The sequence below is a fragment of the Podarcis cretensis genome (assembly GCF_951804945.1).
Source record: "Podarcis cretensis genome assembly, chromosome: 5".
Lineage (NCBI taxonomy): Eukaryota > Metazoa > Chordata > Lepidosauria > Squamata > Lacertidae > Podarcis > Podarcis cretensis.
The window spans coordinates 81,031,825-81,058,615 of record NC_137174.1 but is presented as its reverse complement, the minus strand read 5'-3'; the positions used below and the strand labels follow the sequence as shown (position 1 = coordinate 81,058,615).

Genomic DNA, 26,791 nt, shown 5'->3' with positions numbered 1-26,791 from the left:
AAACAAGTGGGAAATGTATTGCTAAAATCACAGCTAATTTTAAGCATTGGCCTTAGATGTCCACCTATTATCTGATTGACATTAGCCTGTTTTTATGGACTTTACACATAAAAGGTTCTTTCCTAAGAGCAGTGGCGTAGCGTGGGTTGTCAGCACCCGGGGCAAGGCAAGTAATTTGCGCCCCCTGACCCATGGATTTGCGCCCCCTAACCCGTGGATTTGCACCCCCTAACCCGTGGATTTCCCTAACCCCCAGATGTTGCGCCCGGTGCGGCCGGCCCCCCCTGCACCCCCCACGCTACGCCACTGCCTAAGAGCCTTCTATTGAGCTAGTATGATAGCAAAGATAGCTTCATTCAGACATTTGGTTCTGACCACATGAAGGATCCTGTGATAACATACAGGTCTAGCCTCATCCTCTTGACAACAACACAACTGCCAGCCAGGCCACTGGCTGACACATGAATTGTGTTAGCCTGAATGGGTGCTTCTGTGCATGTAGGGTTTCAAACATGTAAATAAGAACCCTAGTCAAACAGGGTTCCTGACTGTGTCAGAAACCCTATTCTCATGCAAGACTATTATTGCATTGGCCGGCATATTTGTGATTGTCATGAGAGCTAGCCCCACACATTCCAAAAAGATGTTTCATTTGTTTGGTACCCACAGATACTGATTGCCTGAATAGGGCTTTGGGGATTTTCCTTGGAGCTGGTTCCCACTTCCAGCTGACACTTGAACATAAGAAGGAAAACTTTTAGAAAGCCCTACAACTGAAGTGACCAGTTGAAACGAAATTCCCATCAGTGTCCATGATAGCTCGCATTCCGTCGCATAAATCATCATATTATATTTCAATGCCGCATAGTTTTCATAAGTAGTTTTGATGAGTTATTGTGCATTTTATGTTAGATTGGGGGAAAGCAAATTGGTACGACAGTTGTAAAGTTTTGTCTTAAGCTCTGCATTGGCTTTCCCCCCTTGCTTTTATTATTTTCTGTAGGATATAAACTTAAACAGCAAATATTTGATGGAGTGTATGACAGAATTCCCCTTGATAACTAGGGCAAGAGTGCCCTTGGTCTGAATTTGGTTGGTGTTATGTTTTATGCTGTGCTGTGAGATAATTAGTACCATATGATGGGATAGATGGGAAAGATCACTGCTCCCCTGCAGTGCTTGCTTCTGGAACCTTTTGATAAATTTAAGCATGGCATGAGCCAAAGCATGATTGAGAACACATGGGCTTCTGCTAACTCAATGCAACCACAAACTTGCAGAGACGCAGAGCAGCATTTCTGAAAATCAGTTGTGTTTTCACTATGCCAAAAATAAAAAATTAGCTGGCCTCTTATTATTTAAATCTGATGTTAAGCTCCAGACCCAAAAGTACTGTTCCCATACTGTGAAAAGTTCACATGCCAACACTCAAACCGGTTCTTCTATGTAGGCTGCCTTTACCAATTGCACTTTAGTACCCATGGCAGCACAGCCAGTATTATAAGAGGGGCACTAATCTGCTGCTCAGAAATAGAATTAAGGACCTTCTCCCATTTTCATGACTAGGAGGGGCCATTATTTAGCCAGATGTCACAGCTCTGCATGGCCTTACCTTTTCCAATGGGTGCGGATAGCAGCTTCAGTGGATAATTTTCAGAGGGCGAGGAAGTGCAATGTGGGGAAGAGTTAAACCTTCTTCCCCTGATGCCACAGTCCTGACTGGGGCTCTTCTCAATAGCTGCTTTCTGTAAAATAAATATAGGTTGATAATTCCTATCATGGAACTCCCACATCACCTAAAATGTTTGCTTTAATTGCTAGGGAAATCTTACTTCAGAGCTAGAAACTCCTTGGGAAGGGAGCAGAGGTTCTGTTTCTGTGAGGTGGTTTGGAATGGATCAGAAGTGGAGTGGGTGTGGGTGGGTGGGTGGGTGTGTAGTAAACACTGGTGTAAGCAGTTTCCCCATCAGCTGAATCTTTATGCCGCTGCCAAACAGGCACCGTAAGTTGCTTGCTGTTGGCCATTTTGATTAAACTTTAAGCTACTGTGAAATGAACTAAAGGGCTGGTTTACACCTATTACTGCCTTTTTCCTGTGATATACTCTGAATCCTGAAGTATATCTGCATATCCTTGTTTGGACTGTTCATATGGACACATAGAGAGAATAAATCCTCATGATCTTACATGTCCCAGGTGATTATTTTCATGTTTTATGAAACATGAAACATTTATTCCTTTATATGGAAATTTCCGTCTTGCCCTTCAAGAAGCTATGGACATTTTTCTCTGCAAGTTTTGCCTTCTCAGGCAGTTACACTCGGATGGACATTGGCTTCTTGCACTACTGATTACCACCTAGATTAGCATTCTTCTTCTGCTGCTTCTGCTGCTGCTGGTGCTGCTTTCCGGTGCATTTTGGGTTGTTATGCAGTGTTTTAAAGCTGTTCTAAAGACTGGTGTTATGCTCCTGAAAATTGTGGATTTAGAATGAATCAGTTTGCCATGTGCACAGAAACTCTTAAGTACAGTGGTACCTTGGTTCTTGAACTAAATCCATTCCGGGAGTCCGTTCGACTCCTGAAACCGTTGGAAAACCAAGGCGCGGCTTCTGATTGGCTGCAGAAGCTTCCTGCACTCAATTGGAAGCCGTGTCAGATGTTCAGCTTCTGGAAAACGTTCGCAAACCGGAACACTTACTTCTGGGTTTGCAGTGTTCTGGAGCCGATTTGTTCAACAACTAAGCTGTTCGAGAACCAAGGTACCACCGTATGCCCAAACATGTGAGTGGGCTTTGACCAGCAAGCAAGGCAGTGAGCTGAGAGCTCTTTTTGTGCCAGGAAACCCCAAGTGGACCCGGTGTGAAAAGGGCTTTTAAGGGCTGCCCACTTTGCCTGGGACTTGGCTTGCACAATTTCAACCAGCGTATGGTTGAAAATGCACAAGTCAAATAAGGGATTGCAGTAGCTGTATTGCACCTTTATTTCTCCAAGAAGATGAATGCAGATGAAATGAGGGCCCTCTTCCCATCCTAACAGGGACGCATCTAAGCCTTAACAATGGTAGTGGCACTTCATACTGTTGGACCATTCCCTGGTCTCTGATTGCGAGTCTTCCATCCCAAAGAAGGGCCAAGGCTTAGATCTGATGCAAGAGAAGTGGATAGCTAAATGCCAGCAATGACATAAGGAGCAAGCAGCAGTCTGAGCAAGGGGAAATATCCACACTTCATCCAGGCTGTTACTTTAAATTCATCCATGCAGCCATTTTCCTGTAGCTTTAGAGCTCTGCCTTTTCTCTTTTGTCTTTCATGGAATGCATTTTCTAACCTTCCTTTGTTAACCTGCAAAGGTCAAATGTGTTCACAATAACCGAATAATCGTCTTGCGTACTGCCACAAGGAAAATACAGAAAGGGATACCATGTAAGGTCACCATATGTTGTTGATTTAAAGAAATTCCCCATATTTCACAGCGTGATGGGTCTCTTTTATTGTGCAGAGATTTCCTACTGCTTAGGGTATGGCTTGTGATAAATGCTTATCGCAATGCCTGCAGCTTTTATTATTTATTACGTCCCACCTATTTCCAAAGGTAGTTTCCATACTGTATATCAGTAATCTGTAATAATAGCCAATATCATGTTTACAAGTGTCTGTGTGTCTGCCTCCTCCCCTTGTACTGCTTTGCCAGCATGGGAAGTTTGGAGAGCCCCACAATTCCTTTTTCTTCAGCAATCTTGCCGGTGATCAGTGCCTACCCCAAACTCTGGATCATTAACAAACAAGTGGAAAAGCACAGGTCCCAAATACGCTAATCTCAGTTCTATTTGCATACAGCTACTGTTCTCTTTCCACTGTTTGTTGATCATTTTGCTGGGACGAGATTAAATTCATACAGCCCAATAAAAAGGTTGTTATTGTTTAGTCGCTTAGTCGTGTCCTACTTTTCGTGACCCCATGGACCAGAGCACGCCAGGCACTCCTGTCTCCACTGCCTCCCGCAGTTTGGTCAAATAAAATAAAAAGGTACATAACAGTTAAGGACATTAAAGCTGTATGCATACCATACGAGAGCCAGTGTGGTGTGGTGGTTAAGAGCGGTAGTCTCGTAATCTGGGAAACCGGGTTCGCGTCTCCGCTCCTCCACATGCAGCTGCTGGGTGACCTTGGGCCAGTCACACGTCTTTGAAGTCTCTCAGCCCCACTCACCTCACAGAGTGTTTGTTGTGGGGGAGGAAGGGAAAGGAGAATGTTAGCCGCTTTGAGACTCCTGAAGGGGAGTGAAAGGCGGGATATCAAATCCAAACTCCTCCTCCTCCTCCTCCTCCTCCTCCTCCTCCTCCTCCTCTTCTTCTTCTTCTTCTTCTTCTTCAAGCACACAGCTTCCCCTGAAGAATTCTATGAACTCTCATTTATGCCTGACAGAGCTATAATTCCCAGCACCTTACAGTTCCCACTGCTTATGTCTATGGCCTTCAATTCTTGCCCACTTCAGAAAGCATATTTTGGTCATTCAGAGCCTTTGGTGTAGAGGCATAGTATAATCACTTGCATTTACAGATGACAGCCATCTTCCTCAATGCCTAATTTAGCTTGGGACATTCATAAAGACGAGTCAGCCGAGATGTTACTCGAAGAAAGTGAAAGCTGATGAATATGAATGGATGAAATAGTTCTCATCCTGCCTCATTGTTATGAGCTTCAACACCAGTAAGTCCCAAGCCAGCATTGTCAGCAGACCATGTTGAGGGAAACCCAGCCAGATGGGCGGGGTGTAAATAATAAATTAATTTTTTTTTTTAAAAAAAAAAAGCTGTTGTTCAACAACATCTGGAGGACCTCCCCATTCATCACCTGGGGGATCACATGCTTGAATATCCCTCCTTACTATATCCCTGAACATGCAAAGCTTAGCACATGAGGGGCAAAAATTCTAGAAAACAAATTAGGTAAGCTAAACCCTGACCATTAGGTCTAGTCGTGACCGACTCTGGGGTTGCGGCGCTCATCTCGCTTTATTGGCCGAGGGAGCCGGCGTACAGCTTCTGGGTCATGTGGCCAGCATAAACCACTTCTGGCGAACCAGAGCAGCATACGGAAACACCGTTTACCTTCCCGCCAGAGCGGTTCCTATTTATCTACTTGCACTTTGATGTGCTTTCGAACTGCTAGGTTGGCAGGAGCAGGGACTAAGCAACAGGAGCTCACCCTGTCGCAGGGATTCGAACCGCCAACCCTCTGATCGGCAAGTCCTAGGCTCTGTGGTTTAATCCACAGTATTAGACTGTTGTTAAAAGAAGACAAGATTCTGGGATTCACTGGAGCTTTCAAGAATGTAAAGAATTAAATGGTCATTTAATCTGCACTGATTCTATCTATCATCTATCTATCTATCATCTATCATCTATCTATCTATCTATCTATCTATCTATCTATCTGTCTATCTATCTAATTTTACTTCATTCCCTTACTTTTTCCAGCCATATATGCAGCTCCATCTTGAATAGATTGTTGACTTTACTGCTTCAAAACAGCATCAAATGAAGTTTAATACAAGCTATAGTTGGCATCTCCTGTCTAACTTTTAAGTGGTAGGGGAAAGTCTGGAAAACTATTACATTTTGTGGGCCTTAATCATATACATATTTGGTTATCTTGCGGGTAGCTGTTCCTATGTGAGCTTCTTAAGTCTCAAAGTCACTGATAGAAATAATAGAATCCAGAGTGGAGAAAGCATTACAGAATAATCGAGAACGGCTTTGGACCTTATGGAATGTCAGGGGAACAGGAAAGACAACTTTCCCAAGAGTTGCTCAGACTTGATACGTTTTGGGGGGTCAAACTATATGTGATTTTAAACATCTCATTAGGAAGCTATCATTTTTTAAAAAAACAACAACAACGATAATAACAGCAGGTGAGGCGCAGTTTTCATCAGGACCACAATATTCAGAAAGGGGAGACTTAACCCTTTCACAACCCACCATGGTCCCAACAAAAATCACTCTCACCAGTCACCACACTGCTATCACAGACCCGGGGGGGAGGGATGCTCCCATTGGCACCAGTGGGAGCTTTTTCTCTGGGACTAATGCCATTTTTGAGGGATGGTTTTCAGCGGTAGTAAGGCTGCGGCAAAAAGCATTAAACCTCAGCTTCCTGTGTGCTTAGGTCATTGTGATCTACCCACTATTTAAAATGCTAAAAAAATACAAACTGATGGTCTTTCTCCACAGATTTCATGCTAAACACATTGTGGCTCAGTTTTTCTAGCACACTATCTTCTACTATTTATTGATGGGGTGGTCTGCTCCAGAGTCAGGAATGGGGAAAGGACAGACAGGACTGAGCAAAGGGATAGCTCTACCCAATCTACTGTAATTTATCATGGTGTCTGAACACAGCCACACAGACCCATGTGGATCTCCCTTTGATACTGTGGTGAGGATGAGTTCGTCCTTGCATTTTTTATTTTTATTTTGGAAGAAAATTACTTCTGAATATAGTAGATGTGAGTTAAAAGATAGATATAAGAGACTGCCAAATGTATGTTTCATTTGTGTGTGTGTGTGTGTGTGTGTGTGTGTGTGTGTGTGGTTTTTTTTTAAATGAAATGAAATTTGCAGATTCTGGCTTATGGTTTCTGATTTGTTTCATGTGAATGAACGTTGTGTTTGGGCTAGTGCCATGAAATAGATGCCACATAAATACGTTTCTTCTGTGTCTCACTGTGGTTCTGTTCAATGACAAAATGGAAGATTCTTCTTCAATTAACAATTACTAAAAATAAAAAAGACCACGATGACAGCTGCATGTTTTAAAGTAAAGCTACAAATTATGTTTAAACTGGAGGATGTGTTTTAGGCCTCAAAGTGCCTATTAGTTAACATAAATTAAGAAGCTTTTTAATCATGGAACCCACTGATTAAACAATAACCAACAGTGAACAGTGGTTAGCCAAGTATACTTTAGTAAGCAAGATTGTGAATGCAAACTGAATGTAGATTTATTTATTTATTTATTTATTTAAGAAAGCATCGGGGGAAAAGATTCACACTTGTCAAAGAAGCGAGTGTGTTGTGTACAACTCATTTGAATGCTAAGGAGTCTGATAAAAAGCTAGTCCTTGTGGACTAGGCATATAAATATAAGGCATGAGATAAACAAAAAAATAAGATATATAATTTATAATACTTAAAATATGCCTACCATTGGACTTAATACTCGTTGCAGCAACAGAAGATAAAAGAATCTGGCAGTCTCCTCCTCCTATTGTAGTATCATTGCCAGGCAATTGTTCGGGTGTTCAGTACTGCCAATGTGATGGTTTGTTACCTACAATGTTCTGCAAACACTATTCTGAGGAGATAGCTGAGCATATGTTGGCTTGTCCATTTGGGCCAAAGTGACAGCACACTGAGAGAACTATCCGTTTCTTCATGACCTCAGAAATTTAGATGCGCTTAAAAAAATGCAGACAGAGAGAGAAACTGCTGGTGTTTATTATGAAGTAAAAAGACGACTTTTTAGCTTGTATGACACCATGAAGTGGTACGTCCAAACAGTAGGTTGCATCCAGAGTTCTGTGTAGACAGGAACATGGCCTTCTTATTTATTATCCATGAGAAGGACTTGTCCTTGCATGTATGGTCATCTTCTAACATGCAAATGAAATTTCATAGTAAAGAACGAAAAGTATGTGTGTGCAGGGCTCAGAATCACATCCCTAATGTTTGTTATGGATTTGTAAGTTTGCGTGGCGAGTTCCCGCCTCCCCCCTCGAGACACAGAATTCGGGTTAATGGGTCGAATTAGGCCACAACTTTATTGATTACAGGAATTGAGCGGTATTGGCTTAGGCATTGGTCCTAACAACTAACCGGCTTCAGCCCGCTTGCTTGAAGACCAGTGAGGATTAGCCACCAATGGGGGAGTCCTGCTGATGCACGTCAGCTAGGACCTCCCCCCCGGAGTTACCGCTTGGGGCCGTGCCGTGGGCCCACACCTCCTTAGGCTTAGGACAAGGCCACGCCCCCTGGAATCCTTTATCGGACTACCCTTTTGCTTTGGGGGAAGGTATGGCGCTTCCTCCCCCCCCCCCTTCATCAGCATAATAATAGAGCAATACCCCTACCAATGCCTAACCGCCAATACCGAGGAGTTGTGAAAGATTGCTATGAGGTAGGCGAAAACCAAGTGGCTGGTGCCAATCTGCCAAATGGAAAAATTCCTACCAGGCCCCTTGACGGCGACCAACTGAAGTCCATAGCAACGTCAGAGAGCCTAGCCTAACGGGTGGGAGGGAAGGGAAAACCTGGCTAGCTGCAGCGCAGTGAGACCTAAATGCAGTGAGGCCACGCCCCCCGGTCCAGCCGACTGGCTGGCCCGGGGATGATGCATCTGAAGCCAGCCCCCGTGAGCGTGGGGGAGGGGCATGAAGCCCGCAACCCCACCTCCTCCCTAGCTCGGAAGTGGCTTTGTTGGCGAATGTTACCTTACCACACCCCTCCATAGGGATGAATTTTATAACATGCCCTAACACCACAGTACTAGGTATCAACAAAGAGTGCAAGCCTTAAGTGTAAAATAATCATGCTTAGGTTTCCATTAAATAATAACAGCTGACGCTAATAACATGTATTTCCCCCCCAGATACCGTCAGAAGTTGTGTAGCAAAGTTGTTCTTCAGCTGTCCCCTGAAAGGACATTACTGCCTGTACAGTAAATCCAGTTTTACTCTCATCAGTCAACAGCCTCAGCTTTGGATCCATATCATGTTTCTCTTTCAACAGGTGTGTGCAATATGTACGTATCCATAGTGGCACTTTTATCATTTAAAAGTTCCCCCCACCCCACCCCCAATTAAAGTCTAATTTGTTATCTCTTTGGAAATGCTGCTGTCCCTTATCACTGTTGTTGTGAGGTGAGTATTATTATTCTGGGTTTACAGTTACTGGGGCCCTGATACTAACCAGGGTCATTGCTAACTATGCTTTCCTTGTAAGGCAGAATTTGGAACGGGCTTGCAAATTGAGGTTTTGCAAGGAACTTTGGTCCTTGTATTAACCATAGCTGGCATTGGTCTAGCATGAAACCATTAATACCAACAGGGCAATGGATGGGGACTTGCAACAGAAATGGGGGCAGGTATGTGAGTTATTGATTTGCAATCTACATTTTTCAGGGAACCAGTGTTATGTCTACCTCAGACTTCTAGGATTGTTATTATTGTGATTTTTCGTCTGCTAATAATGCTGTTTAACATGCCTTTAGCTTTAACTGTACTGTATGCTGCTTCTGGTGGTTTGGTTTTTTATTTTATTTTAATTATTTTGCAACATTTACTCGATTTTGCAATCATGCTGGAAAAGGATAAAGACCGACTAAATTGCTTTTGCATGCAAGTTGTAATAATATGGAAAATGTGGCCCATTTCAAACAATGTTAATGTTCTTGACGGATTTTCTTTTTACCATGTGATGATTCCAGCTCTCATATTTTGACTCCTATCTACACAATAGTCTAAATACAGTATGAATAACAGGCAGTGCAAATGAAAAGCAAAACACAGCTCAGTATCAGTATCCCATTCCCACTGAAGGGAAAGGCATTGTGCAGGAAGAGAGCCCGTCTGCGCATTAGTCCAGGAATCCCAACCCAATTTCAGTGCTGTCAAATTTCATTTTATTCTTACATATCCTAATTCAGAGACAAATTAAATGATCAAGACACAAAGGCACCAGAGGAAGGAGGCGGAGTTGTCCTACCCCGCCCTCCACAACGCCCCACTGCAGATCACGATATTCCTCTGAAGCATATATATATATATATATATATATATATATATATATATAAAGTGATATTAAAATACATTGCATTTCGGCAATTTATAATGTGGTGATATACATACCCACTCTGATGCAAGGTCTGTTAAGTTCAATAGTACTTAATCCCCAGCAAGGGAAATATGTAAGCTCCACTGAACCCATTGGGATTTACTTCTGAGTACAGGATTGTGCCGTAAATCTTCAATATAGCAAAGAGAAGATAGTACAATCTTGCTTTGAATCTCTTCCACTCACCCATACGCACAAATTTATTTGCCTCCCTGCCACTGAAATTGCACCCCTATAGAGATGTCTTCTCTGACATGGGGCTGTTCTCACACAATAATGACCACTCCCCACCTCAAATGGGGGGTCGCTTTTTGCGGGGTCGCGTGCAGCCCCTCAATCCTACACGATCCACGGCAATTCAGCCTGGCTTCGCCTCCCCAAGCTGGATACCTAGAGGTTCCCGCCTAACCTTAGACAGTTAACCAATCCCAGTTGGGGAGGTGTTGCCAGGGGAGTTGATCAGGTAGAGTTAGGACCACCCTGCACACACAATAGAGGGTGGAGCTTACCTGGGAGTCCTCAGTCGGCTCCAGAGCTTCTCCCACCCTGCCCCCTCTCAGTTTACACCTTCCTTTTGCAGGGTAACCTCTTCTTTACAGGTATGAGGGCGCTGCTATGGTCATTGATGGTTGCTGTTGAAGGACCGGGAAGGAATTTCCCTGCATTGGCAGGTTTTGCCTTCCCTGTAGCAAAACGTCACAACAAAGGCCTTGGGTGGAATCCTTTAGTCTATCTTCCCTAAATGGGGGGGGTGCCGTGAAGCGATGACCCCCCTCCCTGCGGCGGCGATCCCAGGGTTCCCCATTAAAGGGGTTGTGTGGAAGGGAGTCACTGGCCATACGCCATTAGGTTGTCAGTGCTCTCCCCTGTGTTGCGGCAAAATGGGGGGTGGGCTCTCTGCTTAAACATACATTTTCCAGAGCCAGCCCAATCCCCACACAGTTTGGATAACCCTGCTGTTCCCCAGATCCCCGGACGGGGGCTGGGAGAGATAAACGCCCAATGCCTAAGCCAAGGTCTCCCTACATCTGAAAGTTTAATAAAGTTGTGGCCAATTTTAATCCCATAACAGGTTGTCATGATTCATGAGTCCTCCCGGGGGGGGGGGGGGGTCGCCTGGGATCGGGGGGTCTCTGCCCGGCCACGCAAAGTTATAGCTGGCATTTATTTACGTTGTGCAGTGTTTAATAACATGACCGGTTCACCAGGTATTTGAATCTAGAAAGCATGGGGCACAGAAACTGTAAGCTTCTTTTCCTCTTGGAAGCTCTTCACAGCCTTCTCCTTCCTTCTTAATTACTCCTGCCTGTCACTACTGTTGACACTCCTGTCAATCACAAATTGACACTCCTGCCATTCACAAATCCTGCTATTGAGCTGTGGCATGACTATTATGCTTGGCCAAAGCTGAAGAAACAGGACTAGCACGAATCCCAAGAGCACCAATCAGCAGGTAGCTTAACACCCATTGGAACATTTCCATTTGCATTTATGTACTATGGCAATGATTCAGCAAAACTTTCAAGTCGCACACTTCCTTTGAGTGTCTCATCTATTTACAGTTAACCGGAGGCTAAAAACTGAATGTTTATTTAGGTAATTGTGTGCACTCTGTCAAAGGTCCCACAGAAGCAGTCTCTGAGACATCAGAAAATATATTTCTTGCCCCAGGCGGATTTTAGGAACCAAGGGTAGGAGAAACTTGTGGTATCAGTGTTAAGGATATGGAACTACATCAGTAGAGAAACTGAAGTAAGGGCTGAAGCATCTGAGTGAATCTGAACAGAATAGAGAATTAATTGAATCAAATAAAGGAAAGAAAGAATATTAAAAGGAAGTGTATATTGGAGGAGCTAATGGGGAAAGAATGTTGAATGGGGGGGGGGGGAATGCAAGGAGCAAAGACACCATTGATGAATGAAGCTACTATACTCCAGCAAGTTCACTGAAGAATAAGGTTAAAACCTGGTCTTGGGGAAAATAATAAGGTGAAATAGTTAAATACAGATGAAAATCAGCACTGAGGAAAACTTGATAACAGATGGGTGTAAGCCATGTATTAGCAATATTGAATTTAGAAGATTGAAGGTAAACACAGTGGAAAAGAAAACATTTTTTTTTAAAAAAATGGGTTAATAATTGCACTGCAGTCGCTGTGCCACATTGGTTTCCTTTTATTTTGTAACTTCCTGGGAGTTATAATTTTTATCTTTTCAAAATTACAGGGCATAACAGTATCACCCTGTTGCTTTCAGTTACAGTCTGATTTCAGAGTCAGGTTTTATGTACTGTATGGTGTCGGTCGCTTGAATCAATTATAATGTGTTGAGGACGGGGTTGCCATGCTTGAGCCTCAGAAAGACATGAGAAGGGGGAAGGTTTAAATTATCCATTGTCTCACTGCTCTCTCCCTGATATGAAAATTATTAGGATTGTTTCTTTTGCTATTGACTCTGAGAGTTTTGGGAAGTCACCATATAATTAACTGAGTTTGTCAGAACTTTTCTAACATGTATTTTGTATTAATTGTCAGATTGGGGGGGAAACACTATTCATGACGCTTTCTTCTTTCAATATTGCCCAGCAGAGTTTGTTCCCAGAAGCTTTGTCCATGCAAAATAATTCTGTACAAGCCTTGAAAGCATTGTGGGAGAAAACCCAGCTGAAGGGAACACACAGCTTTGAAACTGCAATGGTTCAGTCTACATTTCCACACGAAAAGGTATTTCTCTTTCCTCCCCACCCCCAGTGAGCATTCATGAGGGTATGATGTGCATATTACTGTATGATAGATCAGTGCAGTAGCCACCAAATCTGGACAGAGAGATCAAATCAATACTGCTCCTCAGGATCATAGTGAAATTTTAGTGGACCATTGGCTGTGGAGTTTATGTGCGAATGCTAGAAGCCTCTGAGACAAGATGGGCTCCTTGAAGCACTGAATTCAAGTACTCCGGAGCTGAAAATTCATGGTTATAAATAAGAGCATGGATGTAATCAAAACCGAGGAAATGGGGAGAATCAATTGGATGCTGTTATCCCTAGATATGAGCTCCCTAGAAAAGACAGAGAAGTACTGGGAGTGGTGTAGCTCTGCATATTAAGAAGGTATAAAATTCAGATAAAGTAGAAAACTTGAAAGGACATAGCATACATTTCGTTTCACATGTTCGCAAATATAAAAGTGGGAACAGAAAGTTGTTATTTTTAGCAGCACCACATAGGAGAGGGCACAGTCTCTTTCTCTGCTTCATGGGTAGCAAATCTTGCATGTGGACTTTTTTTTGGTCATTTCGTGCAATGACCGCTCCCCGCTTAAAACGGGGGGCGCCCTTTGCGTGGATGCATGCAGCCCCTAGATCTGGAGCGGCCCCAACAGCATAGGCTTGGCTTTGCCTTCCCCCAGGTGGGATACCTGGAGGTCTCCGCCTACCTCAGTCAGTTGTCCAATCCCACCTGGGGGAAGTGTTGCCAAGGAGACCAGGCCAGGTAGGGGAGGGATTACCTGCCCACACAATAGAGGGATACCTGGGAATCCTCACGTGGCTCCAGATGCTCCCTAGGTCCCCGGCTGGGGACTGGGGAGGGAGAACGCCCAATGCCTGAGCCAAGGTCTACCCACATTTGAAATTTAATAAAGTTGTGCCCAATTTAATCCCATAGCACGTTGTCTTGAGTCGTTATTCCACATGACGGGGGGACCGCGCGGGATCTGGGGACTCCGCCTGTCCACGCAAATGTATTATTCCCCTCAATCTCCTAGACATTCCTTTATTTTGATCACCTTTTGGAGCCTGAAAAGGAGGAAAAGCATATGGGTTTGTCCAAAATGATAAAGGCTATCCTTTTGTCTTGGTCATTTGTCTGACTAACCTAATGTACCGGAATGAACTTTTGCAAATACATACTTTTATATAGACACATATATGTGAGCTTGTCTCCTTTTTCATTTTTGCACAGTCTCTTGTTTTTAAATGCTGCTCAGAGGTAGGTTGCCTTTGATCATTCAGCCATCATGGCTAATACCAATCCATAGGCCCATCCGCCATGACTGGGGCATAGTGGCAGAGGATGTTAGAACATAAGAAAAGCCTCCTGGATCAGGCCAGTGGTCCATCTGATCCAGCATCCTGTTCTCAACAAGATGCCTAGGGGAAGCCTGCAAACAGAATCTGAGCTCAGCAGCATGCTGAGAGCAACTGGCATCAGAACTATGCTGCCTCTGTCAGTGGGGATAGAACATAGTCATATCTTCTATGGATTCATCCAAGTTGGTGGCCCTCACTATTTTTGGCAGGAGCGAATCCCATGGTTTTACTGTTTGAAGAAGTACGTTCTTTTGTCTCTTCTGAATCTTCCAGCATTCAGCTTAATATGATATCTCCAAGTTCTCAAGGACTGCCTCTCCCCATATGAACCAACCCGTGACCATGTGACCATCATATGAAGCCCTTCTTCCTGTGCTCCCTCCACAAGAGGTCCAGGGGGTGGCAACACGAAAATGGGCCTTTTATGCTATGGCTCCCCATTTGTGGAACGTTCTCCCCAGGGAGGCTCGCCTGGCACCTTCATTACATATCTTTAGGTGCTAGGCAAAGCGTTCCTCTATAACCAGCCTTTAGCTAGTTCAACCTTCTATGACCTTTTAAATGTGGGAGGGTTTTTTGGTTCGTTTTATTATATATTTTGTTTTCTCATTTTGTATTTATCTGTTGTGAACCACCCTGTTATCTTCAGATGATGGGCAGTATACAAATATGAATAATAATAATTCTATTAATAATAATAAAGTGGGGGGGGGACTTTTCTCTGTCCACTATCCATGCCATGAATACTTTTGTACACTTCTATCATATTGCTTAAACTAAGTTTAATAAGTTTCTGAACTTGTCAGTGCTTGCATTGATGTCCTCTGTGCTGTTTTTTGAAAGGCCGTTGAGTTTTGTCCCTAATCCCTTGCACATGCAATTGATATCTGGATGGAAAATGAAAATGGTACTTGGCTTTTGCTCTTATTTACAAAAAAAGAGAGAATAGCTGCCTTTTGCAAATTCACATAATTGTGGGCTATGGCACCGACTCTGCAGGGGTAATGATTTGTGCATGCTCTGTCCTGTCAGCCTTTGCCCTTTAAAAATATCCCTGCTTCAAAGCAATTGCAATTTCAAAGATGGCAAAGAATTCTGTTTCAAAGCAAAGCAAAAGATTTCTGGTCAAAGCTATTAGCCTTTAATTGAGGTTCACGCAAATGACCAGCATGGATTTTTAAAAAATGTATTTGAAGTAAGTCTTAACAACCTACAGTTTTCTTTTAAAAATAAAAAACTGCACACAAACACACACACATATGCACAACCCTAACTTAAAATTGCATAACTGAAGTCAAGCAAGGAGAGATGCTTTTCTAAAACTTTCACTGACAGAAAAGATCCAAAAAACATGAAGACCAGAAAATAGCAACTTTTGTCTGAATGAGGCTAAACTACTATAGGATTGACCATCACATTCAAAAATAATAATTTAAGTCCTCCCAATGTCCCCACAAATTGAACAAAAATGATGTAAGTAAAAAAAAAATATTTTTTTTTACAAACAAGAGACTCACTTTGTGTCCAGAGCTGCTTACTTACACAAAAACACAGTGAAATAAAAAGCAAACAGCAAAACTGCTCAAGCATACTCCTAATGCCATGTTGGGACATTTTTTAAGCAATCCTCACTCCTCCAATCCTAACTTTCCAGCTGTCCTGGAAAGGCCTCATGACAAGAGATGGGAGTAGACGCATTCGATGTGGGACTGAATTTAAAGCAATCAAATCAAGTCACATGTTTTCTCTGCTTAGAAAAAGTTTGGATGGGGTTTCCTTTGAGGAGAAGTATAAAATAGGACAAGGAAATAATGTGTGGCTTTGAGGGGTTTTTTTGGGGGGGGGATAAAAAATAATCCTTTGCATTCTTATTGAGAGGACTGAAGTATCTTTGGAAAACTCAGTGAAAGAGATTTTATTATATTTGCTTCTAAACATTTGACTGAGTTCCATGAGTTAGTAGTAGTAGTAGCTGCTGCTACCAGGCCTAAGACAATGGTGTAGTATTTGTCATAGGACGTGGGTGGTGCTGTGGTCTAAACCACTGAGCCTCTTGGGCCTGCCAACCAGAAGGTCAGCGGTTCGAATCCCCATGACGGAGTGAGCTCCCGTTGCTCTGTCCCAGCTCCTGACCACCTAGCCGTTCGAAAGCACACCAGTGCAAGTAGATAAATAGGTACCACTGCAGCAGGAAGGTAAATGGCGTTTCTGTGTGCTCTGGCTTCCATCATGGTGTCCTGTTTTGTCAGAAGCGGTTTAGTCATGCTGGCCACATGATCCGGAAAGCTCTCTGTGGACAAACGCCGGCTCCCTTGGCCTGAAAGCAAGATGAGCACCACAACCACATAGTCGCCTTTGGCTGGACTTAACCGTCCAGGGGTCCTTTACCTTTTTTAACCTTTACTAGCATACAAAGCCTTGAATGGCTTGGGACTCGAAGTGCTTACCTTCCCCAGTATCAGCCATCTCAGGACCTACCATCAGCAGTGGAAGCTCTGTTGGTGGAGAGAGTGTTGCCTGGTTGGCACTGACCTGTGGCAGAGCTTCCTCAGTGGCATTTCCCTGTTTGTGGAAATCATCCCTGGTGAGTTGTCTTCCCCTCTATCTTGATTATTAGCATCCAGGAGGAACTAAAAACTTTCTTTTTCACCAATGCATTTAATGAGTAAATATAGGAATCTGAAGGATGCTGTTCTCTGCAACCTTGCAAGTATTAGTTGTGAAACTGTGGCCATTTACATTTTAAAAAATATGTTCTTTATTGTTTTCATTTTATTTTCCTACTTCATTATTTTCCATCCTGGGCTCCTTTGGGAGGAAGGGTGGGACAGAAGTCTAATAAATAAAATAGTAGTAGTTTTATTATAATTTTATAATCTATCCTTCCCTTTCTTCAAAAAGCATCCATTTCTAATCCACTCCTTCATTTTATCCTGCAAAGTAGGTTAAACTGAGAGATAATGAGCTGACCATGGTCACCCAGTAAACTTTATATCTGAGCAAAAATTTGACCAAGGATTGTCCTTCTCCTAGTTTAATATAGCATGCTAATATGCTAAGCCTTGTTCAGCATTCACCACCCTGGGGCTTAGCCCTATGAAGGGTTGTATCTGAGCATAGTCCATTGGGAGAGAAGCTTCTTCACTTATTTCCTGCTGCTTTCAGGTCAAAATCACACACATCCCAGTGATGCTTTGATCTGCTAGATCTTCCCTTTAACTTTGGGTAAAGTATAGATAGCAAAGCAGGATGGGGAGAGGGATTTGAAGCTGGAAAGCGACAAGAGTGGAAAGGTCTCACACTTCCCTTCCTTACTCCTCGATCCACAGCATACCCAAGCTCATTTTGGCTTTTAAACAATGCAGAAAGTTGAGGGTGGCACTCTGCGCAATGTGTAGTTTGAGCTTTAGAGACACAGCACTTGACTGAGGGAACCACCAAGAGAGAGGAAAGTGCTTAGGAAAGTGAAATCCTTCTTGGCCAGAATTCTAATACATCATGCAAAATTCCCCAAAGACATTGAACACGCAGCAACAGCAAGTGCTATTGCTCTCAAATGTATTAGTTGCATAATCATATTACGAGCAGGACAAGGGCTCATAAGAAAGACGAACAAGCTTGTCCTGTTGCTCACGTTCTGCAAAAATATGTGCTGAGTCTCCTTATCGCTACAGCCGTCTCGTTTTTGCAGAACGGGAGCATGCTAATCCCTCGTAGAAAACTTTGGAAGCTCCTTCTACCTCCTCTGTTTGCCAGCTGAGCTTCTGAAGGGTGGGCTTTGCATCTTTTTTAAAAAATAATTCATGGCTATTTTCTCTTACTGGGAATTCCCTGATGCTGAGGAAGCAGGGGGAAGCCTATCACAAGCTGGCTATCGCTGAAAGTGGTTGCATATCTTCATCCTACGAAAGACGAGCCAAAACTAGAGCCAAAGTAGAGCTGAAAGCAGAAAACTTGTCGGTTTCAATGCAGTTCAGCTTCAATTATGTACAAGCTGGGGACACAGTGGATCTTTTAGAAAACAAACAGAGTGCTGGAAGGGAGTGCTGACCCTCACCTCCCACCTTGCCTCCTTCCAGTTGGAGTCATTTCCAATAATTGTTAGAGCCTATTAGGGCAGGACTATCAGGGCAGGACTTTGGGGCAGAAGTCTGGGCCTGTAAGCAGCAGAATGACCAGGAGGGTATTCCATCCTAATCAGGTTCATTGCTTTCACTGTGACTTACTTCCAAGTAAGGAAGTCTGGGATTGCAGCCTTAGTCCTATTGATTTCTACAGTGTTCCACAGCATAGCTGTCAACTTTTCCCTTTTCTTGCGAGGAATCCTATTTGCTATCATATATATATACTGGTTTTTAGCTTACAAAATTATAAAACATACCTCACAGATACATTCTTATTTGGACTTCCATCAGCACCTCTGATAATCCTCCGTCTTAATCACTTCTTATGCCTTTCTTAACTTAATATTGCCATTAAATCTTTTAACATATCATCTCTCTTTTTCCATTTTTACAATATTTCTAATATTACTCCTCACAGAACTTCTTGCAAACCTACAAACGTCGTCTGATCATCACAAATACTTTTCAAATAGTCCGTAAATTTACTCCAGTCTTCGGTAAACTTCTGGTCTCGCTGGTTTCGGATCCTTCCTGTTAGTTTGTCCAATTCCACATAGTCCATTAATTTCATCCTCCATTCTTCCAGCGAGGAATCCTATTTAGAATAAGGGAATTTCCCTTTTAAAAAAGGGAACAGTTGACAGCTATGTTGCACAGGCTTAAGAGCCAGAGTATTGACTTAAATGTTTTGTGCTTTGTAGGGTAAATAACTAGGCCCAGAGAGTCTCAGGTGTGATGAGATGCAATTTTCATGTAAGCTCTCCAAGAGAACATCTGGACTACATCAAAGATTTTGCAAAGATTAGATCTGTACCTATGTGCTTCTGATATGAATCTGATCTCCCCCACTCCCTGTGGTTTGTACAGCATTTGCCGTCAGTCTGCAGGGATGCATGAATATGTGCACTGCAGGTATGGAGACAATCATGCAGACAGTGAGGCATGTGCAGTCTGCATGCCACTGTTAATGCTGTCAGCATGAAGTTCTTCAGTCCCACATCATTCCTGCTTCTAGGGTTACCAATTTCTGCTGCTCCTCATAGTGCTGTAGAAACACACTGCTGTTTACGAAGGATATTGACAAGCTAGAACTAGGAATGGTTGAGAGAGCAGAGTATGCTTAGCCTGGGGAAGAGAAGACTGAGAAGTGATATAATAGTCATCTTCAAACACCGGAAAGGCTGTTACATGGAAGACGGAGCAAGCTTGCTTCCTGTTGCTCCAGAGTGTAGGACCTAAACCAGTGGATTCAAATTACAGGAGGGGAAATTCTGAATATACATTAGGAAGAACTTTCTGGTGATAAGAGCTGTTTGACAGTGGATGGCAGGTGTGCATGCAGGAGCCAGGCCCTGTGACCAATAGGCATAGCTGTCAACGTTTCCCTTTTTTAAAGGGAAATTCCCTTATTCCGAATAGGATTCCTCACAAGAAAAGGGAAAAGTTGATGGCTATGCCAATAGGACTTTGCAGGACTGGGGCCTTCCTAAGTTTTTTCTGAAGAGGCAAGGCGCAGCCTCACAGGTGAGGCCGATTGGTAACTCACAGCACCTGGTGGCAAAAGCTGGGAAGGGATATAAGGTCAGCATTTCCCTTTGGCTCTTTCCCACAGCAACACACTCCCTGGCTTGCTGCGTTTGGCTTCTTGCTTCCTGATCCTTGAACCTCGGCTTCTTGACTCCCTGCTTCTTGACCCTTGGACCCTTGACTTCTTGCTTCTTGACCCTCGGACCCCTGACTTCATGCCTCCTTGCTTCCTGAACCTTGGACTCTTGGCTTCCTGACTCCTGGCTTCTGGACCCCTGTTCCTGCTCCCACCCTGCCATCTTGCCCCCAGTCCTGACGTCCCCTGCCGGGACTTTGATTGCCCGTGAACCGGACCGTGACAGTGGAAACCTCAGAAGGTGATGGGCTCTCCTCCATTGGAGGTTTTTAAACAGAGGTTGGATGGCTGTATGTCAGGGATTCTTTAGCTGTGATTCCTGCATTTCAGGGGATTGAACTAGAATGACCCTTGGAACCCCTTCCAGTTCTACAAGTCTATGATTCTATGGAATTAAGACACCAAATACATCTTACCAGTCCATGTAGCCAGACTGGGAACTTGGACTTTCAACAAATTCCTCACCAAAGACTCCCAAGTACCATACTTTTCTGTCTATAAGATGCCCCCATGTATAAGATGCCCTCTATTTTTGCAGACTAATTTAAGAAAATGGGGGGATATGGCACAGAGTTACAACGCCCACTTTTTAGTATGATTTTAAAGGAAAAAGTACGGTAAGCTTAGTAGTCATGGGATCAAAACACATTGTCCTCTTACAGATCAGTAACTGTTTAAACAACAAGACAGACAGAGCAGGTATCATTTGATATTTTTCACAGAGGAGGAACCTGTAGGTGCACTCAAGAATTTCAGTTGAGACTGATGCTTTTAAACTTATTTTAACATCTTGGCTGTGATTCCTGGAAGACCTGCTCCCTGCCTTGCAGGCTGTTTTCCACCTGGGAGAAGGGGTTAAAAATAAAACGACCGATATACTAATGGGCATTGTACAAATCTATAGTTTGCACTTGTAACACTGTGTACAACCCTAGTCACCATACCTCAAAAACAATATTCCGCGGCTTCTGATTGGCTGCAGCAGCTTTGTTTTTGAATGTTTTGGAAGTCAAATGGACTTCTGGAATGGATTCCGTTCAACTTCCAAGGTACAACTGTACTTCTTTATTCAGCACACAGCTGAAGTATGAAATGCACAACCACAAAATGTAGTGACACCCACTAACTTAAAGGTAAAGGGACCCCTGACCATTAGGTCTAGTCGTGGCTGACTCTGGGGTTGTGGTGCTCCTCTCGCTTTGTTGGCCGAGGGAGCTGGTGTACAGCTTCCAGGTCATGTGGCCAGCATGACTAAGCCACTTCTGGCAAACCAGAGCAGTGCATGGAAACACCATTTACCTTCCCACTGGAGTGGTACCTATTTATCTACTTGCACTCTGACGTGCTTTTGAACTGCTAGGTTGGCAGGAGCAGGGACCGAGCAATGGGAGCTCACCCCATCGAGGGGATTCAAACCGCTGACCTTCTGATCGGCAAGTCCTAGGCTCTGTGGTTTAACCCACAGCGCCACCCGTGCCCCTACGCACTAACCTAGGTGGCTTTAAAAGTGGATTAGACAAATCCATGGTTACTAGTTATAATTGCTGTGTACCACTGCCAATGTCAGAGACCGTATGCCTCTAAATGCCAGCTGTTGCAAATTACAAGTGGGAAGAGTGTTGTGGGGCCCAGGTCTTGCTTGTGGGCATCTGAGAGTCATCTGGTTGACCACTGTAAGTACAGGATGCTGGGTTAGATGGGCCTTTAGTCTGATCCAGGTCTCTTCTCAAGTTTTTATGACATGAATTATTTGTACTCCATTGCCTTCAGTTGTGGAATGTCAATTTTGCAGCTCAAGCAAGGTCTTCCGGGGGGAAAGACCTTTTAATGGAAAATGGAACATGAAAAGGCCAATTGATAAACAGCAAAGAAAACTTGTGAATGGTGATTTACTAAATCTGGGTTTTTGTGTTTTTATTTTAATTTACAACTAGTCCGCCCTATCATAATAAAGCATGTCAACTTCACTACTCTGTTACATTTCATCAGAGACAGCCAGATGTTTTATATCAGTCAGAGAAATTTAGAATGCCGGGCAGTCTGGTTAAAGAAACTTCTCTTTGCTGGGGATTTTTTTAAAAAAAGGCTTCATTTTACCCTAGCCAATTGAAATAGCATTTTTAAACATTTGTCACAACTACTCAGGAGGTAGGGAAGACCTTATCCATCCTGTCTATCAGTTATTTGGCATAGTTCCCTCAACCTGGATGCATGCCAGCTTTTGCTGTAGCTTTCAAAATGCACATGGATGCTCTGAAGGGATTTAAAAAATGGATTGTGCTTTGTACCAAAGACTAGTGAGGATGCAGTTTTGAGTTGCCCATCACTTGATGCCCAAGTCTGCATAATGCTAAACCGTGATTTGTTAAACTATGGTTTGTTAAACCATGACTTTTACTATCCCACCTACGTGGAATGCCGTTTCCCTGATGGAAATCTCCTCCCAATGTGTGCAAGAAAAAGCAGTGCATTAGATGGACATTTCTGTTATTAGGATATTGTGAGGAAAGAGTTAAGCACCTCTGCCAAATCCAAACTGGAGGCTCATGCAACTGCTTCGTCAGCCAAAGAGAAACATATTTGGAAAGCCAGTCATGGATTTCCCACAGCACATCTACCTTGGTCTGGAATAATTTGTTGAAACAAGAATGGCCGAAAGGCACATGGTTCTACTGAGGCTAAGCAGGCCTAGTCCTGTAAGCTGCTCAGTTAGGAGACTGCTGGGGAACCATGTGTAAGCTTCCTCCCTGGAGGAAGAATCAGGTATCGGTGTGATGAAGATGCAGCATGGGGGAAACTGGGTTCAGATTGCCTTCCAGTCATGAAGCTTTCTGGTTGACCTTGGGCCAGTCACCGTTGCTTGGCTTCACCTAACCTGAAGGAAAAAGACAGGTTCAGCCAAGGTTTGAGAGGACCACCTACCTCCTAGGATTGTTGTGAGCATTAAATGGACACAGAGAAACATACATGGTATCCTGAGCATGACCCACCTGTCAATTAAAAGGAGCAAAAATGATGTCTAGGGAGGTTGGCAAGAAACATGAGCTGGGGCACAGCCCCTAGTATAAAATAAACAAAATACAAGGATGAAATTCAATTTATCATATTGTCAATCATACACAGCAAGTGTTTTATTATGCAGCTACCTGACAATAATAGCCTGTTATTCTTAAGCTAAAATCCTATGCAACACTTTCTTGGGAATAAGTCCGATCAAACCCAATGAAATTTACTTCTGAGTAAATACAAGCACAGGTAATGTATTAAGTTAGATATATTTTTAAAAATTGCTGGTGCTAAATTCTGGTGAGGGGTTCTTCCCCCCCCCCTTTTTTTTTTTCTCTTTACTTCCACTCATGTAAATTTGAAGTTTACACAATCAGCAAATTTCTCTGGCAGAAGAACATACCCCAGTGACTTCAGTGAAAGGGTTTATGACTTGTATAATTGTAACAGACTGCAGAATATGGCCAAATCAGTGCATATGGGTTAAACAGAGTCTTTTTTTAAAAAAAGAAATTAGCTAGCAAAGAATGTTGTGTTGTATTCTTCAGTATGCACATACCGCAGAAAATATTTTTATAACGTAGTTCAAATATTCTGGTAAGTAAAATGTTTCCAGATGTATTTATTTCCTAACAGATTTCCGGTCAATTGCTTCATGGATATTTATGAAAGTACATAGGCTATGTTACTTTTTAAACAAACACGACAACCTCCTTGCGATTCATTTAGAAATCATTTGTGTTAGCTCATGCTGTCATTTGTGAAGGAAATCTTACTCTGTGTCCTTTAAGGCGTCAACAAAATCTAGGTAACAGTTCCTCTAACGGGGGAAGAAGAGAAAACTTTGAACAAGTTTCTTGTGGGAGATAAAATGGCATTTCTGTTTTGTCATCAAGCTAAAAGATCTTGTTCTAATAAAATTCAGCCTGTTACAAGAAAGGAATTTCCAACTAAACATTTGAAAAAACTTTCTGACAGTAAGAGCTGTTCGACAGTGGAACAGTCTCCCTTGGTGGGTTGTGGACTCTCCTTCCTTGGAGGTTTCTAAGCAGAGGTTGGATGGCCATCTGTCATGGATGCTTGAGCTGAGATTCCTGCCTTGCAGGGGGATGGACTAGATGACCCTTGGGGTCCCTTCCAACTGATTCTATGAATTTAGCTTCAAAATAATTAGTTTTTCTGGGTTAGTTTTAGGGCATCCTAAAGGACATATGTTCCCCTTCATGGATCACTGCCTTGCCGTGGTGAAGGGGCTTGAAGGTCCATATAGTTAAAGCTATGGTTTTCCCAGTAGTGATGTATGGAAGTGAGAGCTGGACCATAAAGAAGGCTGATCGCCGAAGAATTGATGCTTTGGAATTATGGTGCTGGAGGAGACTCTTGAGAGTCCCATGGACTGCAAGAAGATCAAACCTCTCCATTCTGAAGGAAATCAGCCCTGAGTGCTCACTGGAAGGACAGATCCTGAAGCTGAGGCTCCAATACTTTGGCCACCTCATGAGAAGAGAAGACTCCCTGGAAAAGACCCTGATGTTGGGAAAGATGGAGGGCACAAGGAGAAGGGGACGACAGGGGACGAGATGGTTAGACAGTGTTCTCGAAGCTACCAGCATGAGTCTGACCAAACTGTGGGAGGCAGTGGAAGACAGGAGTGCCTGGCGTGCTCTGGTCCATGGGGTCACGAAGAGTCGGACACGACTAAACAACAACAAAGGACACGTGTTCCTCACTAGATGCCAGATAGCCCAGCAAACAACAGCATCGATCTTCTGCAATCCACAATGACACCTTCACTTTAGCCTGTCATTAGTACAAAAGTGAAGACCATTCAGTTTGGACTACTCTGCAACACTGAGGATCTCTAAAATAATCACTGTGGGGCAGGGCTGAGAAGCCATTTTCGGTTGGAGGGCCACAGGAGAATCACTTTCCAGGCAATCAGACATAGTGCTCAGTCTGCACTCTGTACAGCTTTTAAAAATTTCATTAGTCAATCACCAAAAAGTTGACTGGAGTAGTTACAGAACAGCACACAGCTTAATTGCTATATTATACAAGACTGAGGGCTTGAATCCATTGCTTATAAACTTTTACTTTCAGTTCCCATTGCTTATAAACTTTTACTTACAGTTCCCATTGCTATAAGTACTTAACCTTATTACTTTTTATTTTGCAGGTAATAAATTGCACATCAGTCAAGTCTGTTCCTAACAGGGTTGGTGTCTCCCCCCCATTTTCTTTTTTGTAATTTGCCTAGGATCTGGACCATGTGCGGATACATCTGGAAGAAGTGAGGTTCTTTGATTTATTTGGTTACAGCGAGGAAGCAGGGGCTTGGCAGTGCTTCATGTGTAATAACCCTGAAAAAGCAACAGGTAACGAGTTTTTCCTGTAGTAGTGAGATACACAAGTAATAATGTTCAGAATCTGACAGTGCTGAGGGCTGCTCTGTGCAGACGATATGAATTGGGCGACCAAACCATTAATGTCTGTAATGAATGTGTACAAATGGAGACCCACTTACAGCTGCAATCCTAAAACATATTTACAAGGAGGAGATCTCCTTGAATTCAGGAGGACTTTCTCCCAAAGACAGCTGCTTAGAATTCCACTGTGTATTGCATCTCGACTGAATGTTTTGGTGGAAATTCACCAAATCAGGAAGCCAGTACTTCTTAATTCAAAGGGCAAACCACAAATCTGTGTGCCACATCATCAAGGTTCTGGAGCATTTACATGGGGAGAATTGCACAAATATAATGCAATACTTTATCTCTTTATAGCAATATAATGCAATACTTTATCTCTTTATAGCAGGGATGGGGACCCTTTGGCCCTCCAGATATTGCTGGAAGTCATGGGCTAAATTACTGGAGGATTTAACTAGTGTGCATATGCAAGTGTACCTATCCAAGTTTCATGTGTCCATTTAAAAATATTTAAGCTAATGAAACCATGCCCAGCAAAGCCATAATAATGATTTTTTATACGTAATTTTCGAAACCTGTTGGTTGGCTTCCCATTGGTAAATGATGAGCTCTAATTCCTATAATGACTTGGCTTGCTTTATTACTGATTTCTGCTTCTTTGGGGTGTGGCTCAGTTAAATGGACTTACACCAATTATTCTTTTGGGCCAGCATGTTTGCATAAAAAACATTTCATGGTTTGGCACAGATGGAGATATGAGGGGAAAAACAGATGCCAATTAAAATGAGTTGCCATCTGAAGATGTGACACTACTGAAATCATACAGCAGGGTGGAAACAGCTGGCAATTAGGGAGTTTGGACAACTTTCTAATGCTGACTGTTGGCTATTACACAGAGTTGAAGACTTTCTAAATTTTCACTAACATCATCATAGAGTTTTGCATTTGTGTGAAGTGCTTTTCATTGTATTTTACCCAACTCGGTTTAGCACAAGTCATAATTAATTTTCCAGCATTTTTCAAAGAAAACTGGGTTCATTTTATTCAGCAGCACATCTGCTGAAGGGTATGATCTAGACAGAGTCATTGCTCGATTAAGCAGTTTTTCTATGCAATCCCTGGACAAAATAAATTAAGACAGAAATCCTAAGCACATCTACAGGGAAGCATGTTCCAGTGAAACTAATAGAACTTGAGTAAATAATAAGTTGCTTACTTCCAAGAAATTAATTAGGGGTTTGAAAGGTTTTCCTACCCAATCCTGAGAATTTAACTTACAATAATTTAAATTGAGGACATCTAAATTACCAGTTAAAATCTAAATACAAACTAGGGCTGCTAAAACCCAGCATACCAAATTTACTAACTTTACTAAATTTCCCATTCCAGGGAAAGGAAACATAATTGTTAGGAGATACAAGACAACCCACGAAGAACAGCTGTTTAGGTGCCTGTGTATTGCAAACTTGAAAATGGCCAGGACCCAACAAATAATTAAATGAAGGGCATTTTTCCATATACTTCTCAAAGAGTGGACCCAATTCCACATTGCAGACTACCGTATTTTTCGCCCCATATGGCGCA

The 26,791-nt window shown here is 42.9% G+C and overlaps 1 protein-coding gene across 12 annotated transcripts in view; it reads left to right on the top strand.

Annotated features, from left to right (window-relative positions):
* VEPH1 (ventricular zone expressed PH domain containing 1) overlaps window positions 1–26,791 on the top strand; it is a 172,595-nt gene that overhangs the window by 128,543 nt on the left and 17,261 nt on the right. For 10 of the 12 annotated variants that reach the window (XM_079977797.1, XM_079977785.1, XM_079977794.1 and 7 more), the window contains 3 exons: window positions 8,654–8,793; window positions 12,485–12,619; window positions 25,036–25,153. In XM_079977797.1, coding sequence (XP_079833923.1) covers window positions 8,654–8,793; window positions 12,485–12,619; window positions 25,036–25,153 — 393 coding nt within the window. Of the gene's footprint in view, window positions 1–8,653; window positions 8,807–12,484; window positions 12,620–13,857; window positions 14,099–25,035; window positions 25,154–26,791 lie in introns of those variants that run through there. The other 2 variants (XM_079977787.1, XM_079977788.1) reach the window with 2 other exon arrangements.